This window comes from Mustela nivalis (genome assembly GCF_964662115.1).
Source record: "Mustela nivalis genome assembly, chromosome: 9".
Lineage (NCBI taxonomy): Eukaryota > Metazoa > Chordata > Mammalia > Carnivora > Mustelidae > Mustela > Mustela nivalis.
Genome location: NC_139028.1, coordinates 31,570,422 through 31,597,700, shown reverse-complemented (window position 1 = coordinate 31,597,700; position 27,279 = coordinate 31,570,422). Strand labels below are relative to the sequence as shown.

At 35.6% G+C, this 27,279-nt stretch overlaps 1 protein-coding gene across 6 annotated transcripts in view; it reads left to right on the top strand.

The window, feature by feature from the left end:
• ARHGAP32 (Rho GTPase activating protein 32) overlaps nt 1-27,279 on the top strand; it is a gene marked incomplete at its 5' end in the record, with an annotated part of 299,813 nt that overhangs the window by 191,172 nt on the left and 81,362 nt on the right. For 5 of the 6 annotated variants that reach the window (XM_082683941.1, XM_082683944.1, XM_082683940.1 and 2 more), the window contains 4 exons: nt 10,431-10,568; nt 12,963-13,055; nt 13,947-14,069; nt 15,579-15,656. In XM_082683941.1, the coding sequence (XP_082540067.1) occupies nt 10,431-10,568; nt 12,963-13,055; nt 13,947-14,069; nt 15,579-15,656 (432 nt within the window). Of the gene's footprint in view, nt 1-10,010; nt 10,029-10,430; nt 10,569-12,962; nt 13,056-13,946; nt 14,070-15,578; nt 15,657-27,279 lie in introns of those variants that run through there. The other variant, XM_082683943.1, reaches the window with a different exon arrangement.

The window sequence follows — 27,279 nt, the reverse complement described above, 5'->3', positions numbered from 1 at the left end:
TATTACTTAGAATAAATCATTTATAAGTATAATGTCAATGGTAATGAGTCTCCATGCCACTCAGTGTTCTATTGTTTTATTCTTTAGCAAGTAAGCAAACATTAGCTTTTAAGTGTTGATTTTAAAATAGCAAATTTAAACCTAGCTGTTACAGAATTTATTTTAACATGTGTCCTAAGGAAAATCCTTTATGATCTTTGCTTTCTGTAAGTATAGTTTTGTTAGTGTAAGAAATTGCTGCTTAATAAAGTCCTATTTTTTTTTTTTTTGTTTCATTGTAAGCTTTAGACCGGTTGAAATGAATGGTTTATTGTGTTTGGATTGTATTAACTATCTTTGTATTTTAATGAGAATTCATCATTATATAATAGTCTATTTTTTCTGAGGATCAAGTTTTTCATAAATATTTACTGTACTCTGAAAGCTCCTTTATGTCCTGGTAGGTGGGGTAAACAGTTGGTTTTAGGGGAATGCTTTCCTGCCTCAAAATATCTCCTGCTTGAAATTCCACCATCAGAAATGCATTCCTTGGTATTAAATATCTCCTCCATTTAGTCTACTTAGAAAATGCTGTTATTGAGGGGTGGGGTTGTCTAATCACATTTGTAGAGCATCTGTGTATGAACAAAATATATAGATAGGTTTTGTTAAACATCCCAACCTTGTAACTCTTTTGTGAAATGTGTTACTGTTTTCATTTTATAGGTGAGCAAACTGTTGCTGATAGATGTTAAGTAACTTATGTAAAGTCCTATATCTAGGATAAAGCCCTGCTGAGGTTAAATCAGTTCATTTTCTTTTCAGATCATTCTTTTTTTACTGAACTTCATCATACCATTAAAAAGAGAATTTATTCTTTTTCAGTTAACTTTTCCATGATAAAGGGACTTCCATGGACATGGGTGAGGACTGTTCTTCTCAGAAAGAACAGAAAATATATCTAGAATTTGTCTTTTTCCATTTATATTATTACCAAACTAGCCCAAGGTGCTGTATCTTGTTGGGATGTTGTGATTAGCATTTGTGTTTGTATCCTATAATCAATTAGAACCCTTTAAACTGCTGGAGTGATGTAAAATGTAAATTGAAAATGTTATCTTCATGGTTAATACTCTTCAATAAATTTTCACTGTATTTAGAGCTGAACCCAAACTGCTAACCAAGTCCTGTGGAAGTCCCACCTGATCTGGATCTTGCCTACCACTTCTGCATCCTGTCACGACAGTCTGCTCATTTCTTTGTTCTGGTCACGCTGACTTTCATTCAGTTTGACTAAGTCCTTTCCTACTATAAAATGTTGAATATTCTCGTCTTGTAACTCCGTTCACACTGTGATCTCTGTCTGTCAAATAAATAAAATCTTTTTTTTAAAAAAAACTATGTGTAAGTGGAATCATGCTACTTAGACTGGTGTCTAAGAGAAGGCTGTGTCTGGTGCCTTCTCAGTTTTTAGGTTAGAGTTTAGATACCACCTCCTCAGAGGGGCTTTTCCTGACTGCCTTCCCTGAGGTAGGTTCTTGTTTAATCTCCTCACAGAATGAAGTTATAATTATTTTACTTATGTATTTATTTACTTTAAAAAGTATTTGTTCAAAAAGATACATGCCCTTCTATTTTTATTACAGCATTATTTACAATAGCCAAGCTATGAAATCAACCCTAGGCAGCCATTAATAGATGAACAGGTGAAGTTATGGCATATATATACACAGTGGAATATTATCCACCCATAAAAAAGAAGGAGCACTTGCTACTTGTGGCAACATGGATGGAACTAGAGGGTATTATGCTGAGTGAAATAAGTCAGACAGAGAAGGACATATCCATATATGTGGATTCTAAAAAGCAAAACAAACAAAACAGAAATAGACTCAATTATAGAGAACAAACTGATGTTTGACAAAGGGGAGGTGGTTGGTGAGATGGGCAAAATAGGTAAAGGGAGTTACAAAATACATAAATCATGGAGTGTAGTAACATTGCACGATGACAGATGGTAACTACACTTACTGTGGTAAGCATTTTGTAATGCTTATAATTGTTGAAGCACTGTGTTGTGCCCCTGAAACTAGTGTGTAACATTCCATTTCAGTGCTACTTCAGTGACACTTACTTTTCTCAGTAGAAATAAATTTTGAGAAATCAGAGGTTTGATGGTTCTCTGGCATTTCTAATGCTTACTCCAGTTCTCGTACTGTGTAGGTCCTCAGTAATGAGAGGAAGAAGAACACATTTTTGTCTTAGAAATTTGATCCTCTGTACATTAGTGATTTCTTTTTCTCTCATCCTTTTTTAGCCTTATCAAGAATTGTTGATATCTTGTTACTGGTTGGATAACAAAAATTACTTGATAGTAATAACTATTAAGGTTAGAAGTTAGCAGTAAATTAGAAGTTTAAAAGTTTAGGCAGATACACATAATGAGTTTTTTTAATTGTTTGTGTTTTATTTATAAAACAAGTAAATTTCTAAAATATTCTGATCATTTGTAGTTGATCCTTGAACAACACCAGTCTAAGTAGCATGATTCCACTTACACATAGTTTTTTTTTAAAAAAAGATTTTATTTATTTGACAGACAGAGATCACAAGTAGGCAGACAGGCAGGCAGAGAGAGAGAGGGGGGAAGCAGGCTCCCTGCTGAGCAGAGAGCCCATTGCAGGGCTCAATCCCAGGACTCTGGGATCATGACCTGAGCCGAAGGCAGAGGCTTTAACCCACTGAGCCACCCAGGCACCCCTAGATTTTTTTTTTTTTAATAAATACAGTGTATTCCTGTAAATGTATCTTCTCTTCCTTAAGATTTTCTTAATAATACTTCTTTCTTCTACCTTACTTTAAGAATACAGTAAAAAAAAAAAAAGAATATAGTACATAATATTAACATATAAAATATGCTTTTTGGCTTTTTCTGTTATTCCGTGGCTTCCAGAGTAGACTATTAGAAGTTATGTTTTGGAGGAGCAAAACTTAATATGTAGATTTTTTTTTAAAAAGATTTTATTTTATTGTTTATTTGACAGACAGATCACAAGTAGGCAGAGAGGCAGGCAGAAAGAGAGGAAGGGAAGCCGACTCCCTGCTGAGCAGAGAGCCCAATATGATCCCAGGACCCTGAGATCATGTCCTGAGCCAAAGGCAGAGGCTTAATCCACTGAGCCACCCTGGTGCCCCAATATGTGCATTTTTGACTGTGCATCGAGGTCAGTGCCCCATGTTGTTCAAGGGTCAATTGTATTTTATTCAGTTTATTTGGAAATTTGATGATTAAACTACATCTGAAATTTTTGCATATGAAATTTCAGGTTCTTTCGTATCTGCTAAAATGGGAGGTATTTTACTATATTTAGAATTTTCTCAGTGAATTTAAAAGTTTTAGATGATTTGCAAACTATATTGAGGTTTTAATTTTGTGAATGATAATCTGTTTAAAAGAAAAGATTTTACTGGGATAAGAACATTTTTAAAAAATCGAAAGAAATCAGTTCACTGTTGTATAATTTTGACTGAATTTTGACATCCAGTCCCCCACCATACCACCACTTACTTTTCTAGGTTCTTTTGCATTTTTGTGGTTGGTGGTTATTTATTTCCTTGAGTAAACTGCTTAGAAAGAAGAAAACATGACTACTTTTTAAAAATTAGTATATTTTTTAGAATAGTTTTAGGTTCACAGAACACTTTAGTGAAAAGTTCAAGGTTCCTGTATACCTCTTATCTCCACGTATGCTCAACCTTGTTCACTATGGACATCTTTCCCCCCAACCTGGTATCTTTGTTACAATTGATACTACATATCTTTGTCACCAAGGGTTTAGTCATCGTGTTGTACATTCTGTGGGTTTGGACAGATTTATAATAATATATACCCACCATATGGTATCATACAAAATAGTTTCATTGCCCTAAAAATTCTCTGTGCTGTATTTATCTTTCACTTCTCCCTAACCAGTGGTAACCACAGATATTTTTATTGTCTCTGTAGTTTTGTCTTTTTTCAAAATGTCATATAGTTTGAATTATTACAGTATATAGCCTTTCCAGCTTGGCTTTCACTTAGTAATATGCATTCAAGTTTCCTCCATGTCTTCTCATGGTTTCTTTCTTCTTAGTGCTGGATAATATTCCATTGCTTGGATCTACCACAGTTTACATACACTACCACATTACATCCACCAGCTGAAGGACATCTTGATTGCTTGTAAATTTCTGCATGCATAAAGTTGCTATAAACATTCACATGCAGGCTTTTGTGTGGACATAACTTTTAGCTTACTTGATAAACACCAGGGAGTCTAGTTGCTGGAACTTATGGTAAGGTATGTTTAGTTTCATAAGAAACTGACATACTGTCTTCCAAAGTGGGTTTACCATTTTGTATTCCTACTAGCAATGAAATAAATATCCTGTTGCTTCACATCTTTGTGAGCATTTGGTTTTACTAGTTCTGGATTTTTGCCATTCTGATAGGTGTGCAGTAGTATCTCATCTTAGTTTGCATTTCCCTGATAACATGTGATATGGAACATCTTTTCATATACTTAATGGTCATTTATGTATCTTTTTGGTGAGGTCTCTGTTAAGGTTTTTGGACCATTTTTAAATCAGTTGTTTTCTTATTGTTGATTTTTAAGAGTTCTTTGTATATTCGGGATAATAGTCCTTTACCAGAAAAATCTTTTGTCAAGATTTCACTCAAGTCTATTACTTGTTTTTTCATTTTCTTGATGGTGTCTTGACACAGCAGAAAATTTTTATTTCATCGACAGTCAGCTCATCAATTCTTTCATGGATTGTGCCTCTAGTGTTGTTTCCTAAAAAGTCTCTCACCAAACCCAAGATCATCCCTGTATTCTCCCATGTTACTTTCTGAGTTTTATTGTTTGCATTTTACATTAAGGTCTGTGATCCATTTTGAGTGATTTTGTGAAAGCTATAAGGCTATATTTATATTTTTTCCCTGTTGATTTTTTCAACACTAGTTTTTGAAAAAGCTTTTTATCTATTTTATTGCCTTTTCTCTTTTGTCTAAGTTTGGTTGATGATATTTAGGTATTTCTGGGCTCTCTATTTTGTTACATTGGTGTTTTTATTTTTTTTGCCCATACCATACTGTTTTGGTTATTGTAGTTTTCAGATAAGTCTTGAAATCACTTAGTGTCATTCTTCCAACTTTGTTCCTCTCTGTCAATATTGTGGTAGCTATTCTTGGTCTTTTGCCTCTTTATACAAACTTTAGAAACAGTTTGTTGATATTAACAAAAATAACTTGCTTTTGTTTTGATTGGCATAGCACTGTGAATCCTGATCAAGTTGGGCAGAATAGACATCTTGACAATATTGAGATTTCTTATCCTTGAACATGGTATAGCTCTCAAATTTTTTAGTCCTTTGTTTACTTCTACCAGAGACTTATACTTTTCTTCATATAGATCTTGTACATAGTTTTTTAGACTTAGACTTAACTTTTTCTTTTTTTGGAGGGTGCTGATATAAATGCCATTGTGTTTTTAATTTCAAATTGAGCTTATTCATTTTGGCACCTAGGAAAGCAGTTGACTGGATATTAACTTTGTATTCTGCTTTTTGGTATAATCACTTAGTAGTTCCAGAAGGATTTTAGATAATTATTTTGTAGTGTATACCCAAATGATATGTCTTCTGTGTGCAAAGGCTGTTTAATTTCTTCCTTGTCCATTTGTATATCTTCTATTTCCTTTTCTTGCCTTAATGCATTAGCTAGGAATTCCAGTAGAGGGTCGAAAAGCAGTGGAGAGAGGGGACATCCTTACCTTGTTCCTGATCTAATTTGGAAAGCTTCAGGTTTCTCACTATTACATATGATACCCACTGTAGATTTTATAGACAGTCGTTATCAAGTTGAGGAAGTATCCCACTAACCTTAGTTTACTGAGAATTTTTACATTGATTGAGTGTTGGATGTTTGCAAACACTTTTTGTACATTTGCCAATGTGGTCATGTGTTTTTACTTCTTTAGCTTATTGATGTGATTAATTTCATTAACTAATTTTGAATTTTGAACCAGCTTTACATGCATACCTGTGATAGATTCCACTTGATTTTTGTATATAATTATTTTCCATGTTGTTGGATTCAATTAGCTAATAATGTTGATTTTTTTTTTTCATTAGTGTTCTTGAGAGATGTGTTCTGTAGTTTTCCTTTTTTTGTAATGTCTTTGTCTTGTTTTGGTAGCTTGTTAATTCTAGCCTTATAGAATGAATTGGGAAGTATTCCCTCTGTTTCAATCTTCTGAAAGAGAGTCTAGGAAATTAGTATAATTTCTTTCTTAAGTATTTATTTCTTAAATATTTGTTATATTTGTTATAATTCAAACATTGTGAATCTTGGCCTGGAGCTTTCTCTTTTGGAAGCTTATTAATTATTGATTCAGTATTTTAACTAGATATAGGCCTTATTCAGATTGTCCATTTCTTTTTGTGTAAATTTTGTCAGATTGTGTCTTTTGAGGATCTGGGTTAGTTTCATCTAGGTTAACATATATGAGCATAGAAGTTATTTATAGTGTTTATTATCCTTTTAATGTTCATATCTGTTGTGATGTTCTCTCTTTCATTCCTGATATTAGTAATTTGTGTTTTCTCTTTTTCTTTTACTTAGCTCGCTAGGGGTTTGTTGATTTTATCAATCTTACCAAAGAATCAGCCTTTGGTTTTGTTAATTTTCTCTGTTGATTTCCTGTTTTCAAGTTTATTGATTTCTACTGTAATTTTTTTAATTTAGTCTGTTTGCTTCGGTTTAATTTTCTGTTTTTTAATTTTGCTGTTTTTTTTTTTTTTTTTTTTTTTTTTTTTTAAAGCTAGAACTGTAGATAGTTGAGTTTAGCTCTTTCTTTTTTTCTAGACTTCTATGTCTCTCCAGTTCTGGGAAGAGCAGTTTGCCCTGTCACCTCATTTCTCTCATGGATCTATGAAGAGTTACTGATTTTTCAGTTTGTTACTTGTTAGGACAGCTTTTTACTTGTTCAGATTTTTATTTGTTAGGACAAAAGGGGCAATCTCTAAGCTCTTTATATACTGGAAAAGAAATTGGAAGTCTGATTTACTTTTAAACTGACAATAAGATCATTTCTGAAATATGACTGAATCACAATGTGTTTTCATTGGGCTTCTTATTTTTATTGGTGCTTGATAAGACAGAGCCAGAGGAACTAAAAAGCTGACCTTGCAGAACAAATGTAAAGCACAAAATCCTCTTTTAAAAATACATTTTAAATGTATTGTAGGAAGAAGTCTTAAGTAAGAAAGCCCTACCAACTTCTTTCTTACTTCTTTTAAGCAAAAAATTAATAGCTGGAACTGGTAATTCAGCCAGTATGGAAAATAACCTGTGACCTCTAAAGATACATTACTTCCCTAGTTGAAACCCTGATGTACTTAAAGGTAATCAGTAATGGTGTTGTTTCCTTTGAGTTTCTGCACTTTTGGTGACCAGTCATTTGTTCTGCTGAATACTGTGGGGAATTGTTTAGAAACTCTGTTTTCTAATTTTACTATGTTTGGCCCAGAACAAGTTCTCTAAGTCAATAAAGAATAGAAATAACCACCATGTACTGAGCCATTTCTGTTACCTGGTACTCTACTAATCACTTTACATTAATTTACTTCATTAAATTCTTAAACAGCCAGGACTCACAGTGGGGACATTCTGATCCTAACATCAATTTCTTAGCTCTTTCTTTATGTCAAGAGGTAAATCTGTTTATTTTCAGAATCTGTGCAGGTAATGTAAATAAGGTAAATAGCATGCTATGATAATTACTCGGGCAAATTAGATTTTGCAGTGCTGTACCTAAAGTAGTCATATGCACTTTTTTAAAAACACTTTGGGCCAAACCCAAATCAGAAGATGGAGTGGATAAATTTAAAATACTGTGGGTCATGGCAGTAAAACCTTCTTGTCCAGATGATAATATAATTGAATTATTCTTATTTGACATGTATTTTAATTGATACTCTCTCACATAACCTATCTGAAATTTTGAGTGAATTACTTAATTTGTGATTAGATCCATAGATAAGGAAATAAAATTTTGTCACTTGTTTTGGACAATGCACTGAATACTTGCTGTATACTAAAGGTATAAAATGCATTTATGCATTATAAAATGCACATGTACTCCTGTTCTCACCTTTAGAAGAGGAACACAAAAGAATGGGACCTTGTATCTATGATAATTGGTTCTTCTAAAATATATCCAGAGTATGAAACAAAAAAGTCAGTATCTGTTTAATCTCTGTGATAGAGACATAAGTATGTGATAAGTTTTTTGATGTACATTTCTGATATTTGAAGCATCCCATAATTTTAAAAAGGTGTATGAAAGAGAAAATAATTGCAACTATAACCTGTTTTTATTTTTTTTTCTACCTTTGTGGTTTGTTTCTTTCTTTTTTTCTTTTTTGTCATCCAAAGGAACAAGTATTTAACCCCCTGTGGTACTTAGGAAATCTTTGGGTTCAAAGGCAGTGGTAGAACTGAGAAAACAGAGGAACTTACTTCAGCAAAGAGTAAAAGAATGACTTTTCATAGCAGAAGAAACAACACTTAAAGATCAGGGAGGCAAGAAAGGGAGCAAACATCTCAACCTGAATAAATGCAAGTAATTGAGCATAACTGGAAGCAAAGAAAGGACATGGAGGAGTGATGACTGAGATCAGCATATAAATTTAGATAGAGCTCAGAGGATGAAAGCCGTGATATGTGCAGATATGTTTGGACTTTATCCTTTATCCTTTATCCTGTGGCTCCCATTTCAGGCTGATCATCAGAATTAACTGAATCCCATTTCAGCTATTTCAGCCTCATGGAACTAGTATTTCTTAGAACAGTGACCAGGACACTGTTTGTTAAAAGTCTCTGCCACATGTATTTTCTTATTTCATTCTAGTAAACCCTCTCAGACAGGGAATTAGTATTGTTCTCCACCCATGCAGTATAGAATTACAGTCCAGAGTAGGACAATACAAGTTTATCATGTTAGTTTTAACATACCTGTAGTTAGAATTCAATATGTCTCTCTCCTGGGAAGTGATGCCTTCTGTTTCTGCCCCTTTAGGCTGGGGCAAATGGAGGAGAGCTACACTGCATTTCTTCAGTTCTGAGATGGTCGCTCTGATGGGTATTTCCTGCACTCCTAACAGATTTTTTATGAGGTGAATGCCTCTGTATAAAATTAGGTTCAGTTGCAAAACTAAATGGGTGTGCACTTGGGACCTGCTCATTAGTGCTGACCATGGGAGTTTTTGAAGGAATTGTGATAATGTTTACCTGATAAGCTTTGTGTTTTGTACTGGTGGGGAGGGAGCAGGGGAGATCAAAGGTAGAGAGTATTAGCAGTAAGAGAAGATATTCATCCCTACCAAAGCTTGGGTTATAAAAAGTAATAGAGTCAAGAGAAAATTAGAAGGTAGAATGTAGTAAATATGCTCTGTGTGTGGATTTTCATTTTTTTTTCTTTTTTTAAAGATTTTATCCATTCACCTGACAGAGATCACAAGTAGGCAGAGGCAGGCAGAGAGACAGAGGAGGAAGCAGGCTCACTACTGAGCAGAGAGCCCGACGTGGGGCTTGATCCCAGGACCCTGGGATCATGGCCTGAGCTGAAGGCAGAGGCTTTAACCCACTGAGCCACCCAGGTGCCCCTGGATTTTCATTTTTGATGAGCTTGCGAGATTGGGCAAGGAGAGGAAGAAAGCCTGTGATTGTTGGGAGGTATAATGAGTTCTAGATAATACATCCATATCCAATGCATATTGACTAGGACTTCAGTGGTTTCGATTTTCTAGTCTTAGTCTTAGAAAATGTTGGTGATAACTATCGATAACTTCGTTTTATTTTTCTTTAATTTTTGATAATATTCTCCCATCCAAAATTATTTTATGGTTCTTTCTGTGGGTTTAAGGTCACATGCTGTCTTACCGTCTAGCAGTTATTACTCCCAAAGAGAGCCAGTGGACTTTCTACAGCCAGCAGTAGAAAGATGGTCAGTGGAGAGTTTTATCTTATTTTCCCTTACTGACATTTTAATGTACTATAACTCACTAGGGTGTTTCAGAGTTTACCTGTTTACCTGGGCACCTGGGTGGCTCAGTTGGTTGAGTGTCTGACTCTTGGTTTTGGCTCAGGTCACGATGTCGTGGGTTGTGGGGTCCAGCCTGGCATTCACATTAGGCTCCATGCTCAGCAGGAAGTCTGCTTGAGGGTTCTCTCCCTCTTCCTCCTCCTGACCCCTGCTCATGTGGTTTCTTTCTCTCTCTTAAATAAGTAAATAAATCTTTAACTACTTACCTATTTACTATGAAGTTGATAAGCTTTTCATCAGCAAATGTAAAATATCCTGAATATAAAGTCATTGTAGAAAAGCTTCTTTTCTTTCTTACCATAGGGCAAAAGTTGGATTGTTAAAAGAAGTTATGAAGATTTTCGGGTACTTGATAAACATCTCCATTTGTGTATTTATGACCGACGATTCTCCCAACTCTCAGAGCTTCCCCGTTCTGATGCCCTGAAGGACAGTCCAGAGGTAAGCATTTAGTACTTGCAGCAGTAATCACTGTATATAAATTAGCAGAAAGTTTTGTGTGTATACTAAATAAAGGCTTATATTGAACAATCAGGATGATTCCTGGGATAATTTAATTATTTCATAATAAAAAAATTAGTAATGCTCTAAAGAATGTTTAGAATAAAAGTAGGCCTGGGTAGCTCAATGGATTAAAGCCTCTGCCTTCGGCTCAGGTCATGATCTCAGGGTCCTGGGATCAAGCCCCACATCAGGCTCTCTGCTCAGCGGAGAGCCTGCTTCCCTTCCTCTCTCTCTCTCTGCCTCTCTGCTTGCTTGTGATTTCTGTCTGTCAAATAAATAAAATCTTAAAAAAAAATAAAGTAGGTTTGGAGTGTAATTCTATAAAAAAATTCACAATATATAAACACACCACCTATATGAGCAGACCATTCTTTTTTTTTTTTTAAGATTTTATTTATTTATTTGACAGAGAGAGATCACAAGTAGGCAGAGAGGCAGGCAGAGAGAGAGAGGAGGAAGCAGGCTCCCTGCTGAGCAGAGAGCCCGATGCGGGACTCGATCCCAGGACCCTGAGATCACGACCTGAGCCGAAGGCAGAGGCCCAACCCACTGAGCCACCCAGGCGCCTGAGCAGACCATTCTTTAAAGGGAACAAAAAATATGGAAGCAAAAATACGGAAAAATGTTGACCTCACTAATAATTAGAGAAAGGCGTAGTTTATGATGACATGCCGTTATCTGTGCCCTTACCTCCACTCCTGCCATACTTCTAGTAAAAAGAGAAAAAAAATTTTAAAAATTTAAATGAGAAGAGATTCTTTAAAACATCAGAAAAGAACAACCATCAAAATTGTGAGGAATCTTTGGGAGTGGGTGGGGTAAGATTTATGGAGATGAGCAAATACAGTAGAAAAAACATGTACAAGAGGATTGAAGAAGACAAACTAGAAGTCTTGATTGTATAAGCTAAATAAATAAAATAACTGAAAAGAGCAAACAAGAGAAAGTAAGGTGATCAGCCATGGAATGAGAGCAGAGTTGTATAAAAAAAAAAAAAATCAGAGATCTTAGAAATGAACATGTGCTTATTTAAGTTCATTTTAGTCATCACAAACCTGAATAGTTGGACTGTGTGCAACATGGACACAGATGAAGAGAGCATTAGTGAGCTGGGAGAGCAAATTTTTTAAGAATATAGCTCCAGAACAGAGAGAAGGATGAAAAGTTGGGGGAAAATAATGGAAATCACAGAGAATAGATCCTGAAGTTCCTACTTCCTTTTTTAGGAGTTCTATGAGGATACAGTAGATGAAAGTAATTAAAAATTAATATAAGAAATTCCCTAAAACTAAAAAAAGTCATGTTTCAGATCAGATGGGCCCAGTAAGTGCTAAGTATGATGACTGGAAAGATATGCATTTAGAGACACTATAGTGAAATTTCAAAATGCCAAAACAGAAAACCCAGAAAGATTTCGGAGAGCAAAATGCTTTCTTAAAAAAATAAAAATTGTTTTGACATTAGACTCCTCAGCAGGCACGTTGGATGCTTGAAAAGAGTGCAGGTACTTTTCACATCCCAAGGGGAAGCCCTTTCAAATTTCTAATTAATTCCGAGGCAGTTAAGAAGGTAGGACAAAGTAGCGATCTCCTCAGTCTTGTAAGAACTGACACAGCAGCAGGGTCTCAGGAACATCTTAAAGTCACAGATTCTTTTGTATCATAGGGAACCTTGGAAGTCCATCTCCGTTTCCCATCTCCACCTACTTGTCACATTTTTCTTTCTCAGGCTGTCTTGGGACATGGCCACCAAGAAAAGTTCCCAGGTTTTTATTCTCTCTTTTTAAGACAGCCACCAGAATGAGTTGAAATTTTGTATCATAATTCCTAATTCTTACCATAACTCTTGTTAGTCCAGCTAATTGGTCCTGGACCATTCCACGGACCCATGGTGTGCAATTGCACATGAACGTGGCTGTCCTGTCACAGCTGCATGCATGGAAGATTACAGCAGGTCCCGGAGAGTTTCAAGGTAGCCAGGAGGAGGTTGGGCAGAAAAGGCCAAGTACGTCTGTGTCTGCTATAATTATCTTTTTTATATTTTCAGTATAAAATTAAAGACAGCAATAAGGTTAGAAGCTATAAACTAGTATGACCCCTGATGACAAGGAGATAGCAGTTAAAGTTCTTTACAAGACAGGGGATTTCTGTGTAAGTGCCTGTGGTTTCACTTAATGGAACTCTTGAGCCTCTGTGAAGAATCCCCTATAACTATTAAAATGCCTAAAAATCTGCAGATTTTTTGCCCCCAGAAACCAATTTATACCAGTTACTTGAACAGAGTGCTGTATCTTGACTTTGAGTTACCACTGAATCTTTTCTTTCCCTTTAGTCTGTCACTCAGATGCTTATGGCTTACCTGTCCCGCCTTTCAGCAATTGCCGGCAACAAGATCAATTGTGGACCTGCCCTTACTTGGATGGAGGTATTATCTAATTCACCTCGTATCAAAATTTATTTTTAAACTGTCTACTTCATAAATTTAATATTAATTTAATTTTGATAGCTATTGAGTTTCAGAAATCCAAGAAAGGGAGTTTATTCTTATTTTTTGGAAATTTATCTTTAGTGATACATTAAGGATTTTTTATCTCAGATCTATCTTTCTTTGAGAATCCAGTAAACTAATTTAAATATATCTTGTAAATTGCAATGGCACCTCTTACTTTGGTATTTAATGTATTAACATATATATATATATATATATATATAGTGTGTGTGTGTGTGTGTGTATGTGTGTGTGTGTGTATTTAATTGACTTAGTAATTGAAAATATTTTTCAATTATTTATGAGCAAGAGATAATTCACCTTTTGAAGAGTCCAATTTAAGATTAAGTATTGCATATTACAGTATTCAGAAAATATGCTAGGTATTTCTCCTTAATTTGCATATGTACAATTATATGAATCTGTCCTCTCAGTAGAAATTGGAAGACAGGATGGAAAATAGAATATGGAACTTAGAGCCAACCTGCATTAAGATACTGGCTCTTCCATTTTTGGCTGTGTGATCTTGGACAAATTATTTAATTTCTCATGAATTATATAACCTCTTTTAGCTTTAGCATCTTCATCTTTAAATGATAATAATGGTGTTAAGTATCTTTTAGAGTTATGAGCATTAAATTAAATCATGTTCTGTGCATAGCACAATGACTAGTATACACTAAGTACTCAATATATAATAGTAGTTTTTTAAAGATTCTTCAGGTGTGGTTTCTCAAAATCAAATTGAATGCTTTTTATGAATAGTCAAAGAAACTTTTGCAAGTCCCATGTCTTTAACCATCTCATAGTTTATTTTCTTTGTTATAGATTGATAATAAGGGAAATCATCTTCTAGTTCATGAGGAATCATCCATTAACACTCCTGCTGTTGGTGCTGCCCACGTTATCAAGAGGTACACTGCTCGGGCCCCTGACGAATTGACTTTAGAGGTAAATGACTAAAGACTCAGGCCCTTTTCCTGTACTTCATTGTCTTTCAGCCTGGAATGCCATCTATTTTTATTAAATGACCATATTCATCCTTGAAAATTCAGCTTGTATCTCCCATCTCTTTTAGGAAGTCATCTTTGATCTTCTCCCTACTCTGTGCAAATACCTATCCCCAAATAGCCTGGATTGACTTTCTTTTTTCTTTCTTTTTTTTTTTTTTTTAAATTTTATATTTTAGTAATTGTTACATCTAATATGGGGCTTGAACCCACAACCTCGAGATCAAGAGTTGCATGCTCCATGACTGAGCCAGCCCAGCACTCCTATCCCTGACATTTCACTTATTACACTCAGTTATAGTTGTTATCCTGTTTATCTCCATGACCTTGAGAGTCAGTCTTTTGTCTTTGTGTTTTTAGTACTAAAAACGATAACCAATGATACTTTCTTCTCATTGTTTGTTCAAAGATTGAGTTAAAGAACAGATGAAAAGTGAAAAGAACATTTCTTGCTATCAGATACAAGAGGAGGAGAATTAAGTTTCTTTAATATTGACTGATGAGGCAAAAAAACTGCTAACAGTTGCTCAGTTTAAGAAAAAACGATACAAAGTTTTAGGTTCCATACATAAAGGAATGCATGTCTTGAAAGATGCCATGTCTGTTAGCAAGAATGAAGTGAAGATAACTCTTTCATGGCCTGAGAGATCAGTTGTTAATATACAAAGAAAAATTCTTAAAGCAATATGTATACCATAGTAATACTGTTCTGAAGTACTTTACTATGTTTTAACCTAGAAATCGTAACTTATTTTGTTTGAAGAGTGTAACTCCCATTCAATATATTGTTTGAAACTATCATTATGATTTTTGTATTTATGATTTTGCAAAAGTTTGTATACAATGACTAGTTTGTCATTTAGAGTGAAGAAAGTAGGCTATTAAGTGAAAATGTTATATTGTACCATCTATTGAAAAAAGTATAGTTGTCATCCAACTTTATACTTACTGTGGGTAACCAGGTGATTGTAGACATTGTAAGCCTTTGTTATATGATTAAATAAAATATATCAAATGCTCAAAACAGTACACTAAATGTTATTAATAAAAGCTATGGTTGTTCTAAATATGAATGCTTTAAACTGTCCCTTGTAAGTGGATCTGATCCCTTTTAGTAACAGTAACAATATTTTAGCAGAAGTGGTGATGGTGGTATGACACCTGGCATTCAAAAATCGTATGGTCTAAATTTGGCTTTCTGAAGTTCCTGCACATATGTTTCTTGGATCCCCATCTTCGTGCTTCTTAACTTTTTTTAGAACTCTTCTTTACAAATGGTAAAGATTATTAAATTTTTTACAGAGAAAGATATTATGTTTTTCCAGAAATAATTATCCTGAGAATAAGGATTGTACTTTAATTTTTTCTTCTAGTTCAGATTTTAAATTCTAGACATAACAATTGGTTTAAAATTTGACTAAAAGGTTTCACTTAAAATTCTTCCTTGTAGGTGGGAGACATCGTTTCTGTTATTGACATGCCCCCAAAAGTGTTAAGCACGTGGTGGAGAGGCAAGCATGGATTTCAGGTAGGCAGCAAAGAATTAGGTGTGAAGAAGTTCAAAAAACAGGTTTTGTTTATTCTTCAGTAATATTTCTCTTTACAGCATGTACTGGCAATGGACTTTGTCAGCAGAGATAGAAAAATGTAGATGATATTAGACTTGGATTTCCTTTTCTGCTTACTCTGTGGTTGTTTAATCTTCTTTTTTAAATGGTGATATAACCAAAGTTTGAACAGAATTACAGGTCTGATGACCACTTTTAGATTATCAGGCCTATAACTCCACCTTGCTTTTAATACTGGTTTTGAATCATAATTCACATATTTTTTCTGTTCTCTAGAATTAAGTCAGTTTGATCAACATTTTTTATAAAAAGGTATTTTAACTGATATTTAAATAATATGTTAATTGCATACCAACAATGGCATCTAAAGCAGTCTCATTTCTTTTTTTATATATTCCTAAATAATTTGAGAGCTAATGATGGACTCTTTAGATTGACTAACACTAATATCCATAGGATATGTAGGTTTTCTTTTATCAGTTAAAATCATCCATAGAAGAGCATCTGAAAATGCCTTAAAATTGTGTCTTTAGTATGTAACTTGTGAATTTTTTATGGATTTTGTGGTCTTCTTATAAAGGTGTTCCTAAAATGCTACATAAATAAAATGTTCATTCTATATAGCTAGAAATACTAGTAACTATTATATAAATATCTTGAGCTTTGCATGTTAAATGGAAACTAGTATTAGGTTTTTATAAAAATACATTTTATTTAAAAATAATCATACAGTTTAAAACAGGATAGCATGGTGTTAAGAGTGTGGGCTTTGGTGCCAGATTGCCTGGGTGTTATGCTGTGTTACCTTGAGCTTGTTAATTTTACTTCTCTGTGCCTCAGTTTCCTCATTTGTAAAATGGGGATTGTAAGACCCTTCTTTGTTTCATAGGATTATGGTAAAGATTTCATATTCGAGGTTAAAATATGTGAAGTACATAGACTAGGCCTGATGCGTATTTTTCCAAAAAAAATGTTGATTTTTAAGTTTAAGTAATTCTGTCTTTTTATAAATTTAATTTTATCTATCCTTTAATCCATTATAAAATCATCTATAGCAATTTAATTTGTTGATGAAGACCAGGAAAATCATATTCCTATTATGCCACAAATTCTCTTGTTTGTATAGTTGGGGTCTTTTATTTGTCTCATTTCTTAATTGCTATGCATAATTGGTGCATTTGATTAAATATAAAACTAAATAGAAAAGTAGGGTCATCTTTTTTCCTATTAAGTGGTCAATTCTCCATATTCATAAACTGTAGGGTCTAAGAGATGATTAAAAAAATAAATTTGGCTTTAAGATGGCTGTTTTTTTCTTGATTTTGCTATCTTTCTTATAATTATAGACAAGTTATTTGCTTTCTTTGTACTTGAGCTTCTTCTTAATTGGAAAGTTCCATTTAAAATCTTTCTAGTTATTCTCAGCATTTTCCTTCTATTATTGTAAAACTGGTAGTAGGTTTTCCCTTTTTTCATGTGACAGATAATTTATTGAGATCTGACTCTGTGCTAGGCGTAGATTTATCTTCCTAACTCTTTTATTTAGGGTCACACGGAATAGTTTCTTGCCTAAACAGATTATTCTTTTAAATATTAATATATAAATTAACAATTGTTAAAAATTAGCTTATTGCCAAACTATATTAAAAATAAAAATAGATTTTTAAACTTACACAGGATTTATTTTTAATTGATAATGAAAGGATATTTTATATAGCATTGCTATTTGTTTTCATTCTAATTGGTCCTGGAAGGGCTGTCATTTCTGTTTATATCATGTTGGAAAATACGGATTTGAGAAGAGTTGATTGTGGGCATTGGGGGGGTGTCACCCGTAAAAACTAGGAGCAGTCTTTAAACATCAGTGTCAAAATGTCATTTGTAAGAGGAGTCCAGTACTTTAAGGAAATAATGCACACAGTTCACTCTTCCTTGATGTTCCTAAGCACTCATCCATTCCATTTGTAAGACTGCCTCATGGGTTATTGCAGGGAAGGTGTGAATGGGAAGGCATGTATTGACCATCTGTTATGTGCAAAGTACTACTGGGCACTTTATACACAATGTTTTCTTTAATCTCCACAAAACTATTAACCCCTTTTATGGAGGGGAAGCAGTTTGAGAGTGCTAATAAACAGTCAGGAAGAGATGGAGTAAGGACTGCTCCTTACTTATTCAGGTCTGCTCGATCACATTGCCTAAGAAGCACAAAGCATGATTTCTGCATTTACTCTTATATTACTAACTTTATTCTCGGTTTTCTACCGTACGGAAAGGAACATCTTTCCTTCTCAGCCAACAAAGGAATGCTGTAAAGATTAACCAACAGAGGACTGTAAAGCATACAGAATTACTGGTAGAAGCATTGCTATCACAATATGTTATGTTTTTATGTAATACTTAGTATATTGCATCTGGGGAAAAAACTCCTCTTCAAGCTCTTTGTAATGTTCTCTACCCTTGTTATGTATTTTTAAATGATGAGCATGTGTCCTTCCTTACTCAGATATTTTATCGAGAGAGGAAGATAATTATAATTTATTCCATGTATGTGATAATTATAGATGAGATTCCTGATTTTAAATTTTGAAATAACTGGAATAATGGCTTAGTCCACTGGTTTTCACATACGTATTTTTTAACTCGGTGGAATTGTTAATCAAACAGAATCTCACACAGAACCTCAGTGTGAGAAAAGGCAACCGTGGAGTTGTGCTGGTGAGGTTAGTTCAAGTCAGGTGCTCTGAGCCTTATTCCCAGGGGAGCATGTCTGACTGACCTCCCCTGGGTCTTGTGCAGCATACCAGAGTGGCCTTAGTAGAGCTGTGTATAAACACTACCATTGGAAAAGCACTTGTTTAGGTTTCTAGTAGTATATAGTGGTTATATTACCTCACAGGCTACTTTATAATTTTAATTTTTTAAAAAAAATTTATTTGTCAAAGAGAGAGAGAGAACACAAGCAGCAGGAGGAGCAGGCAGAGCAAGAGAGAGAAACAGGCTCTCCGCTGAGCAGGGAGCCTGATGTGGGACCCTGAGATCATGACCTGAGCTGAAGGCAGACGCTTAACCAACTGAGCCACCCAGGCATCCCTATAATTTTTATTTTTAAAAGCCAGTTAACATTCTCAAAATATTAGAAGAACTTGTTCTTTATAGGAAGCTTTTTATAAAAATATTTTACTCATTTATTTATTTTAGAGAGAAAGAGTGGGAGCAGGGGGAGGAGCAGAGGGGGAGGGACAAGCCGACTCCATGCCAAGCACGGAGCCTGATGTGGGGCTCAGTCTCACAACCCTGAGGTCATGACCTGAGCTGGAAATCAAGAGTCAGACTCTTGACTGACTGAGTCATCGAGGCTCCCATATAAGAATGTTTTTTATTGACTCCTTTTAGAAGGCTAATACTCAGATTTTTTTTTTTTTTTATTTCTCTAATGTAAATTGTGTCTGAATTCTTGGAATTTCATAGATTCTGGTATAGAGGGGTGGTACAAATTGAGAATGCAAATAATAATCACAAATATACTTCTGTGAGTTTTTTTGTGTTCTCAAGTATTACTATTTCTGAAGTTCGTCTCTTCCTTCATTTGTCTATTAGGTGATGATTGGTGGACACTGTAGCAAAATACTATAGCCTGGTTGACTTGAGAACTAGGAATTTATTTTCTTAGTCATTTTGGAGGCTGGAAGTTCAAGATGGAGGTGTTGTTAGAGTTGGTTTCTTCTGAAGTTTCTCCTCCCAGCTTACAGATGGTTGTCTTCTTGCCATGACCTCATACTCTTTCCTCTGTGTGCACACGTCCCCAGTGTCTCTGTCCCTGTGTCCTAATCACCCTTTCTTATGAGGACATCTGTTAGATTAGCATAGGCACACCCATATGACTTTATTTAATCCTAATTGCCTCTTAAAAGGCCCCATCTCCATATACAGTCACATTCTGAGATACTGGGGGTGAGAGCTTCAACATATGAATTTTGGGGGGGATATATACAATTCAGCTCATCATAGGTGCCAACCAGCCCTTTAGGGCTGGTTTGAAGGCCATTCAGGTACTCTCACATAGACTTGATAAGGAACAGGGCCCTACCTGAGCCAGCTGTTCTCAGGCACAGCTTAGAGGCATTGGCCATAATTGCTGAGAGGCTGAGGGCTTTTGGAAGAAGAAGCCCCAGGGAGTGGCTGCTCCATGGGTGCTCTGCCCTCCCTCCGCCATCCTCAGGTGGCAAAGAGGCTGGGCAGCATTTGAAGGGGCCCACTTCATTCTCACAGGCTGGTATTGGGCTCTTATTTTGTTCATGGCAGAAGGCCCTCTTGGCTTTGAGCACCGTGCCCCAGGGTGGAACAAAGAAGGCAAATAGACCTCAGTGTTCCCCTCTGGGCCTCTTAGATACTTGGTAGGTTCAGAACCCAACAAGATTCTCTGGGAGTTCTAGGAGGGTTCCTGGAGGAGGTGATTTTGGAATGCAGAGTCTTGTGTATTTCTTTTGAGGATAGGATGTCCAGATGACTGAGGCACACAGGTTAGACATGTAACTGCCCATAGCTAACTTGATTGATTTTGGATGTACAGATGGACTTTGTAAACTGGGCTTTGTCAGTGGACCATGGGGGAGGACACATGGTCCTCCATGTGTATGAAGGCTGTGCTAATAGTGTAGGGGCTGGGCTTGACCTTGAGGTAGCTTTCAGTGGGTTTTTTCTGGGAGTCAAGACCATTTAGAGCTGACAGTTCTCAGGAGAGAAAATGAAGAGAAGCAAGGATGTGGGCCACTGCTTCCCAGGATGGAGGCCAGCTCTGGTGTGTGTCATGCTCTGAGCACTGCTGGAAATGTGATTGTCCGTGTGCAGGCCCTGTGCATCTCCACTTGCAGGTCTGCTCAACTTGATGTGTTTATGATGTATTACATAGATTCCACTTTTTCTTTTGTTACAGTCATGTGTGTTTGTTGTCTCCTTTCTGGCCAGCTCTCAAAGTATGACAAAGTCCAGGCATCAGTGCAGAAGCCTTCCCTTGGTATTGCTGTGAACCGATGCTGTAAAGTGGCTGTTTTTGGTTTTTTAAAATTATTTTTAATTAAGACAATAATAGACCTTTTTAAAGTATAAATTTATAGACTAATTGAACAGATAGTATACAGAGTTTCATATAATCACCTCCAACCCGGACAGACATATACACAGCTTCTCTTGTTATTAACGTATTGCTTTATAAATTCATTGTATAGAATTGGCGAAATGCTGATCTTCGTTGACCACCAGCTGATCTGCAGAGATTATAGACAACACAGAATAAGTCCTCTTTCTGGAAGCGCTGTCTAAGGATCTAATGCTTCTTAGATCCTTGGCCAAAGTCACCGGGATGCAGAATGTATGGATATATGTAATACAGAATGCCAGTTTCACATCCTGCCCCATAATGATTGAAATAGTTTTGGGTTTTTTAAATTATAATTAAATGAACCAAATTTCATACATTATTATTAGGTATAGCTCATTGTTTACATTAAGGTTCACTCTTTGTGTTGTATAGTTCTTTGGGTTTTAATAAAGGCATAATGACATGCATCAACCATTCCAGCTTCATACAGAGTAGTTTCACTGCCCTAAGCCCTGCGCTCTACCTTTTCATTCTTCTTCCCCCATAATCCCTGACAACTACTAATCATTTACTGTCTCCATAATTTTGCCTTTTCCAAAACATCATAGAGTTGGAGTCCTCAGTGTGTAGCCTTTCTAAATTGGCTTCTTTTCCTTAGTCATATGCATTTAAGGTTCTTCCATATCTTTCCAAGGTTTGATAAGTCCTTTTATGTCACTGATATTAATTGTTGTGGATGTGCCATTTATTGCAGGACATCTTGGCTGTTTCCAGTTTTTGGCAGTTACTAATAAAGCTGCTGTAAACATCCATGTGCAGGTTTTTGTGTAGATATAAGTCTTCAGCTCCTTTGGGTAAATACCAGGGAGTGCAGTTGCTGCATCCTATGATAAGCCTGTGTTTAACTTTGTAAAGAAACCACCAAACTGTCTTTCAAAGTGGTTGACCCATTTTGCATTCCTCCCAGCAATGACACTGTTGAGCGTTCTCACCAACATTTGATAGTTCTCAGGGGTTTTTTTGGATTTTAGCCATTTTATTAGGTAGGTAGTGGTATTACATTATTGTCTTAATTTGCAAATAAAGTCCAACTTACAGCATTTACTATTATATTTAAGGGTGTTACACTGCTGTCTTCATTCTTCTGTTACAAGTAATTCCTTCCTTTAGCACTGATTTTCAATCTTTAGTGCACTTAAAAATCACCAGGGAATCTTGTTAAAATGTCAAGTCCCAGGACCTAAGCCCAGAAATTCTGTCTCAGTGGTTGTGGTACCTTATTTTTATCTATGTCATTCTGGCCCAGGTATTCCTCAGACAGCTCTTCTAGAAGCAGTGCTTACTTTGTACTGTAGGTAAGCTCTGCTAAACATCTGGTGGTTGATAAAGATGAGCATTTTGCCAAGTTTTAGTCTGTGTATTGTTTTAGACCATAATTTAGCTGTGGGAACAGAAGGATTAGTTCATCCATGTGTTTTAATTATACCGTGACTCTGTTTCTTTTCTTAAACTTCTGGGAGTAGGAAGTGTGAAATTATATTAACTATAGTAATTTGAAATTCTGAAATCTGTTTTTAGTTTGTTTCCTAAAGTATATATTGAATCTTTTACCTTTGTTTTACCATAGAATGTACTTAAGCAAAACCCCCCCAAGACCCCAAAAAATAAAAACCCTAAAACTAAACAAAAAAAAACACCCCACAATTTTTTTTTTCCTCATTTTTTAAACTAAATGTCACCAGCTTTTGTGCCTGCCTCTAGACCCTTGTTGGAAATATGAGGTAGAGTATGTGGGGAGCCCTTTTTCTTAGGTAAGAGACATAATACATATACAAAGATAATTGTTATTATCTTTCAGGATTATTTGTTTGTGTAGGCAGTTTCTCAGAGTTTTATCTGGGAGCTGCTAGGATCAGAATGACTTGATATTACCAATCAGAATTTTGGGGACTGGAGACAGGATTCTGAATTTTATCAAGTTCTTCAGATAATTATTAAACACAAAATGTGATAACCAGGGAGCAGTCTCCATTATTTATACTGTGCACAGATAAAAGAATAAATTAAACACAGTTTAACAAATGTTCTCTTTTCCACCCAGGAAATCTTTCTTGAAACACATTTGGGATGCACTTAATGGATAGAATACCACTTAGAGATTGACTGAATTTTATACAGCTCACATTCTCTTAGTTCTTCACAAGATGGTAAAGGATCAGCTTTTTAATTTTTCATAGTTGCCTTAGAATGTCCTGCTAGTGTCTTTGTGTACAAATATGAGAGAAGCAGTTCTTGAACAATAACAATGTCCTTACCTCAGGAGTTTCATTTAATTATAAATAACTTATTTTCAGAAAAGTATTATTTATCCAAAGGGAAGATATTTGGAAGCCTGTCCCTTATAGTAGTTTAGTGAAGGAATGAAGTTTACCTGCTCATTTATTTAAAAAAAAAAAGTATATTTATTTATGGGATCCAAAGCTGTGCCTTGTTCCTTACTTACTGTTATATGGGACACCATATTTCTTCTCTAGTTAAGTTTTGGGAGATCATGTAAATCTTCATCTGTAATGTTAAATAACTTTAAGGAAAGGGAGTATGTGATACTACAAATAAAAGCAGTTGTAACACTTCTTCATTGCTTCCTTGGTGTGCTGTTCTAAGTGCTTTGCATTGACCTTTAATTCTTACAGCTCTGTAGAGAAGGGACTGTTATCTCGTACTGATGAAAAACTTAAGTGTAGGGGGTAAAACAACTAGCCCATTGTTATTCTGCTGTTTAATATCAGAGCTTAGATCAAATCCTAGGTATTCTGGGCAAAGAAGAGATCATAGTAGTAATTTAATGAACCAGTAGTGGCTTGTACTTGTTGACTTGTATGCATAATAGATTTCTACAGTAGAAAAAAATGAGAGTAAATCATCTCTTCTTAACCTGTCGTTTAAAAATTGCAGAAATCTAGAGACGAAAGATTTAGATAAATTGTTCTGATTCACAAAGACAGTACGTAATGGTATAGCCAGGACAGTACACAAGCTTGCTGAGTTCCAATTCTGTATTATTTTCGCCCCTTGGATCATAAAAAGATGAAAATTTTCATAAATTATTTTTTGTATTTCTTGTTGCTGTTTTTATTTTTCTTGTTAGTGCAATTGGCATTAGCAACTGCCATTGATACTTGTTTCTTGATATCCTTTTGCTAATTTATAACATCAGAGTATGTCCTATCAAATGATATTTAAACATTCAGTTTCATGGAAATTATTGGCAAAATGGCTTAGAGCAGTAGTTCTTAACCTTGTCAAACTCTTCACACCCTCGTTATAATAGATATTTTCTAAAATCCTTCTGTATGATTTCTAACATGACATTTACAAATGATGTAACTACCTACAAACAATTTCAGAAAAGGAAAAATCATTTTCACATGTAATATAGAAGAAATACAAATATGTATTTAAAGTATATACATATATCCTTGAAATGTAAATATTGGGAGCAACTCCATGAGAATCTTTTATTCTTTTTTTTTTTTTTAAAGATTTTTATTTATTTATTTGACAGAGAGAAATTACAAGTACACTGAGAGGCAGGCAGAGAGAGAGAGAAGGAAGCAGGCTCCCTGCTGAGCAGAGAGCCCGATGCGGGACTTGATCCCAGGACCCTGAGATCATGACCTGAGCCGAAGGCAGCGGCTTAACCCACTGAGCCACTCAGGCGCCCAGAATCTTTTATTCTAAATGTAGTCCATGGACTAGCAAGATTAACATCAGTCAGCAGATACAATAAAATCTACTTAGAATAACATCAAAAATAAGAAACACTTGGTGATATATCTGAAAAAAATATGAAAGATCTCTGTACTGAAAACTGTAAAATATTTTTGAGAAAAGTCAAAGAATATCCAAAAAAAAAAAAAAGAAAAAAAAAAAGGAGAGATACACCCTGTGTGTGGATTGGAAGTCTTTACATTGTTAAGATGTCTTTATTCTCCACAGAGATCCCAGTCAAAATCTTGGCAAACTTTTTTATAGAAATTGATAAGCAAATTAATCCAAATGAAAATGCAAAGGAGCTAGACTAGAATAGACAAGATAAATTTGGAAAAGAACTAAGTTGGAGAGCTAGCATTAATTGATTTGAAGACTTACTATTAAGGTACTATATCAAGAGGGTATGTTATTAATGGAAGGCAGACAAATAGAATAATAGAATAGAATAGAGGCCAGAAATAGACCCATACATATACATGGACGAATGATTTTCAACAAAGATTCAAATCAATTCAGTGAAGAGCACATGGTCTATTTTACAAATGGTACCAGAACAAATGGATGTTCATACACAGCCATTATAAAACAAAACAAAAAACCTTTGATTTGTTTTTTAAATCATCTGTAAAGACCCAAAATGGATCACATACCCAAATATAAACTAAATGCTGCTTGAAGAAAACATAGGGGAAATTTTTGTGACTTCGGGCTGGGCAGAGATTTCTTAAATACAATATGAAACAAACAATTCATAAGATAAATTGAATTTCATCAATCTTAGAAACTTCTCTTTGAAAAACATCACTCATAAGACAACAAAAATAAAGCTATAGACTGGGAAAAAAATATTGGCAATGATTATATCTGTGAAAGGACTTGTATTCAGAAGGTATTCAATGAGGTAACAGAGCTCAATTTTAAAAGGAGGCAAAGACTGAAACTTCTCCAAAAGGATATATGTCAAATAAACACGGAAAGACATGCCCAGTATCATTTACTAGAGAAATGCAAAATAAGATATCGCTATGTACTTATTAGAATGGTGACACTGTGGAGGGATTGAAACACACAGGGTTGGTGAGAATGTGAGATGCTACAATTTGGAAAACAGTCTGTCAGCTTCTGGAGTTAAATAGACACCTGCCACTGATCCACGCATTGCACTCCTAGGTCATTACCCAAGAGGAAAAGAAAGCTGACGTCCAAATGAAAACTCATATATGAGTGTTCATAGCAGCCATATGTATAATAGCCCCAAACTGGAAACATTTTACCAACAAATAAATGATTAATGGATAAACAAATGGTGCTGTCTATACAAAAGAATAATGCTCAGATAAAAAGGAATGAATTACCGATACATAGAGCAACACTAGTGATCCTCAAAATAATTACGCTGAGTGGAAGAAAACACAACAAAAGAATACATTCTTTTTTGGAGGAGTCAAGATGGCGGAGAAGTAGCAAGCTGAGACTACATCAGCTAGGAGGAGATCAAGTAGATAGCTTATCTAAAGATTGCAAACACCTGCAAATCCACAGGCAGATCGAAGAGAAGAACAGCAATTCTGGAAATAGAAAAACAACCACTTTCTGAAAGGTAGGACCGGTGGAGAAGTGAATCCAGAGCAACAGGAAGATAGACCCCGGGGAGAGGGGCCGGCTCCCAGCAAGCGGCCGAGCAACGGCGCACAAAATCAGGACTTTTAAAAGTCTGTTCTGCCGAGGGACATCGCTCCAGAGGCTAAACCGGGGCGAAACCCACGCGGTGTCAGCGTGGCCTCAGGTCCTGCAGGGTCAGAGAAGGATCGGGGGTGTCTGAGTGTCACAGAGCTTGCGGGTATTGGAACAGGAAAGCCGGCTACAGAGACAGAGCCGACAGTAAGATCACAGCTCGGGGTTACCTTGAACCGGTCGCAGGCTCGGTGAGCTCGGAGCGCAGCTGGAGGTCAGGCAGATGGGAGTTACTGGGCGCTGTTCTCTGAGGGCGCACTAAGGAGTGGGGCCCCGGGCTCTCGGCTCCTCCGGGCTGGAGACCAGGAGGCCGCCATTTGTATTCCCATCCTCCGGAACTCTACGGAAAGTGCTCAGGGAACAAAAGCTCCTGAAAGCAAACCCCAGCGTATTACTCAGCCCGGCCCCTGGAAAGGGCGGTGCAATTTCGCCTGGGGCAAAGACACTTGAGAATCACTACACCAGACCCCTCCCCCCAGAAGATCAATAAGAAATTCAGTCAAGACTAAGTTCACCTACCAAGGAGTGCGGTTTCAATACCAAGGAGAGCAGCAGAATTCCAGAGGAGGAGAAAGCAAAGCACAGAATTCATGGCTTTCTCCCTGTGATTTTCTTTTTTTTTTTCCCCTGTGATTTTTTTAGTCTTGCAGTTAATTTAATTTTTTTCCTTTTTATTTTTTTTTCTCTTCTTCTGCTAAAATTTTTTTAAACTTTTACCCTTTCTTTTTAAACGTTTTTTAACTAGTTTATCTAATATATATATATTTTTTCCTTTTTATATTTTTCTTTATTCATTTTCTTTTTAAAAATTCTTTTATTTATTTATTTTTTTCTTTCTTTCTTTTTGAACCTCTTTTTATCCCCTTTCTCCCCCTCATGATTTGGGATCTCTTCTGATTTTGTTAAAGCATATTTTCCTGGGGTCTTTGCCACCCTTTTAGTATTTTACTTGCTCCGTGGAAAAATTCACCACA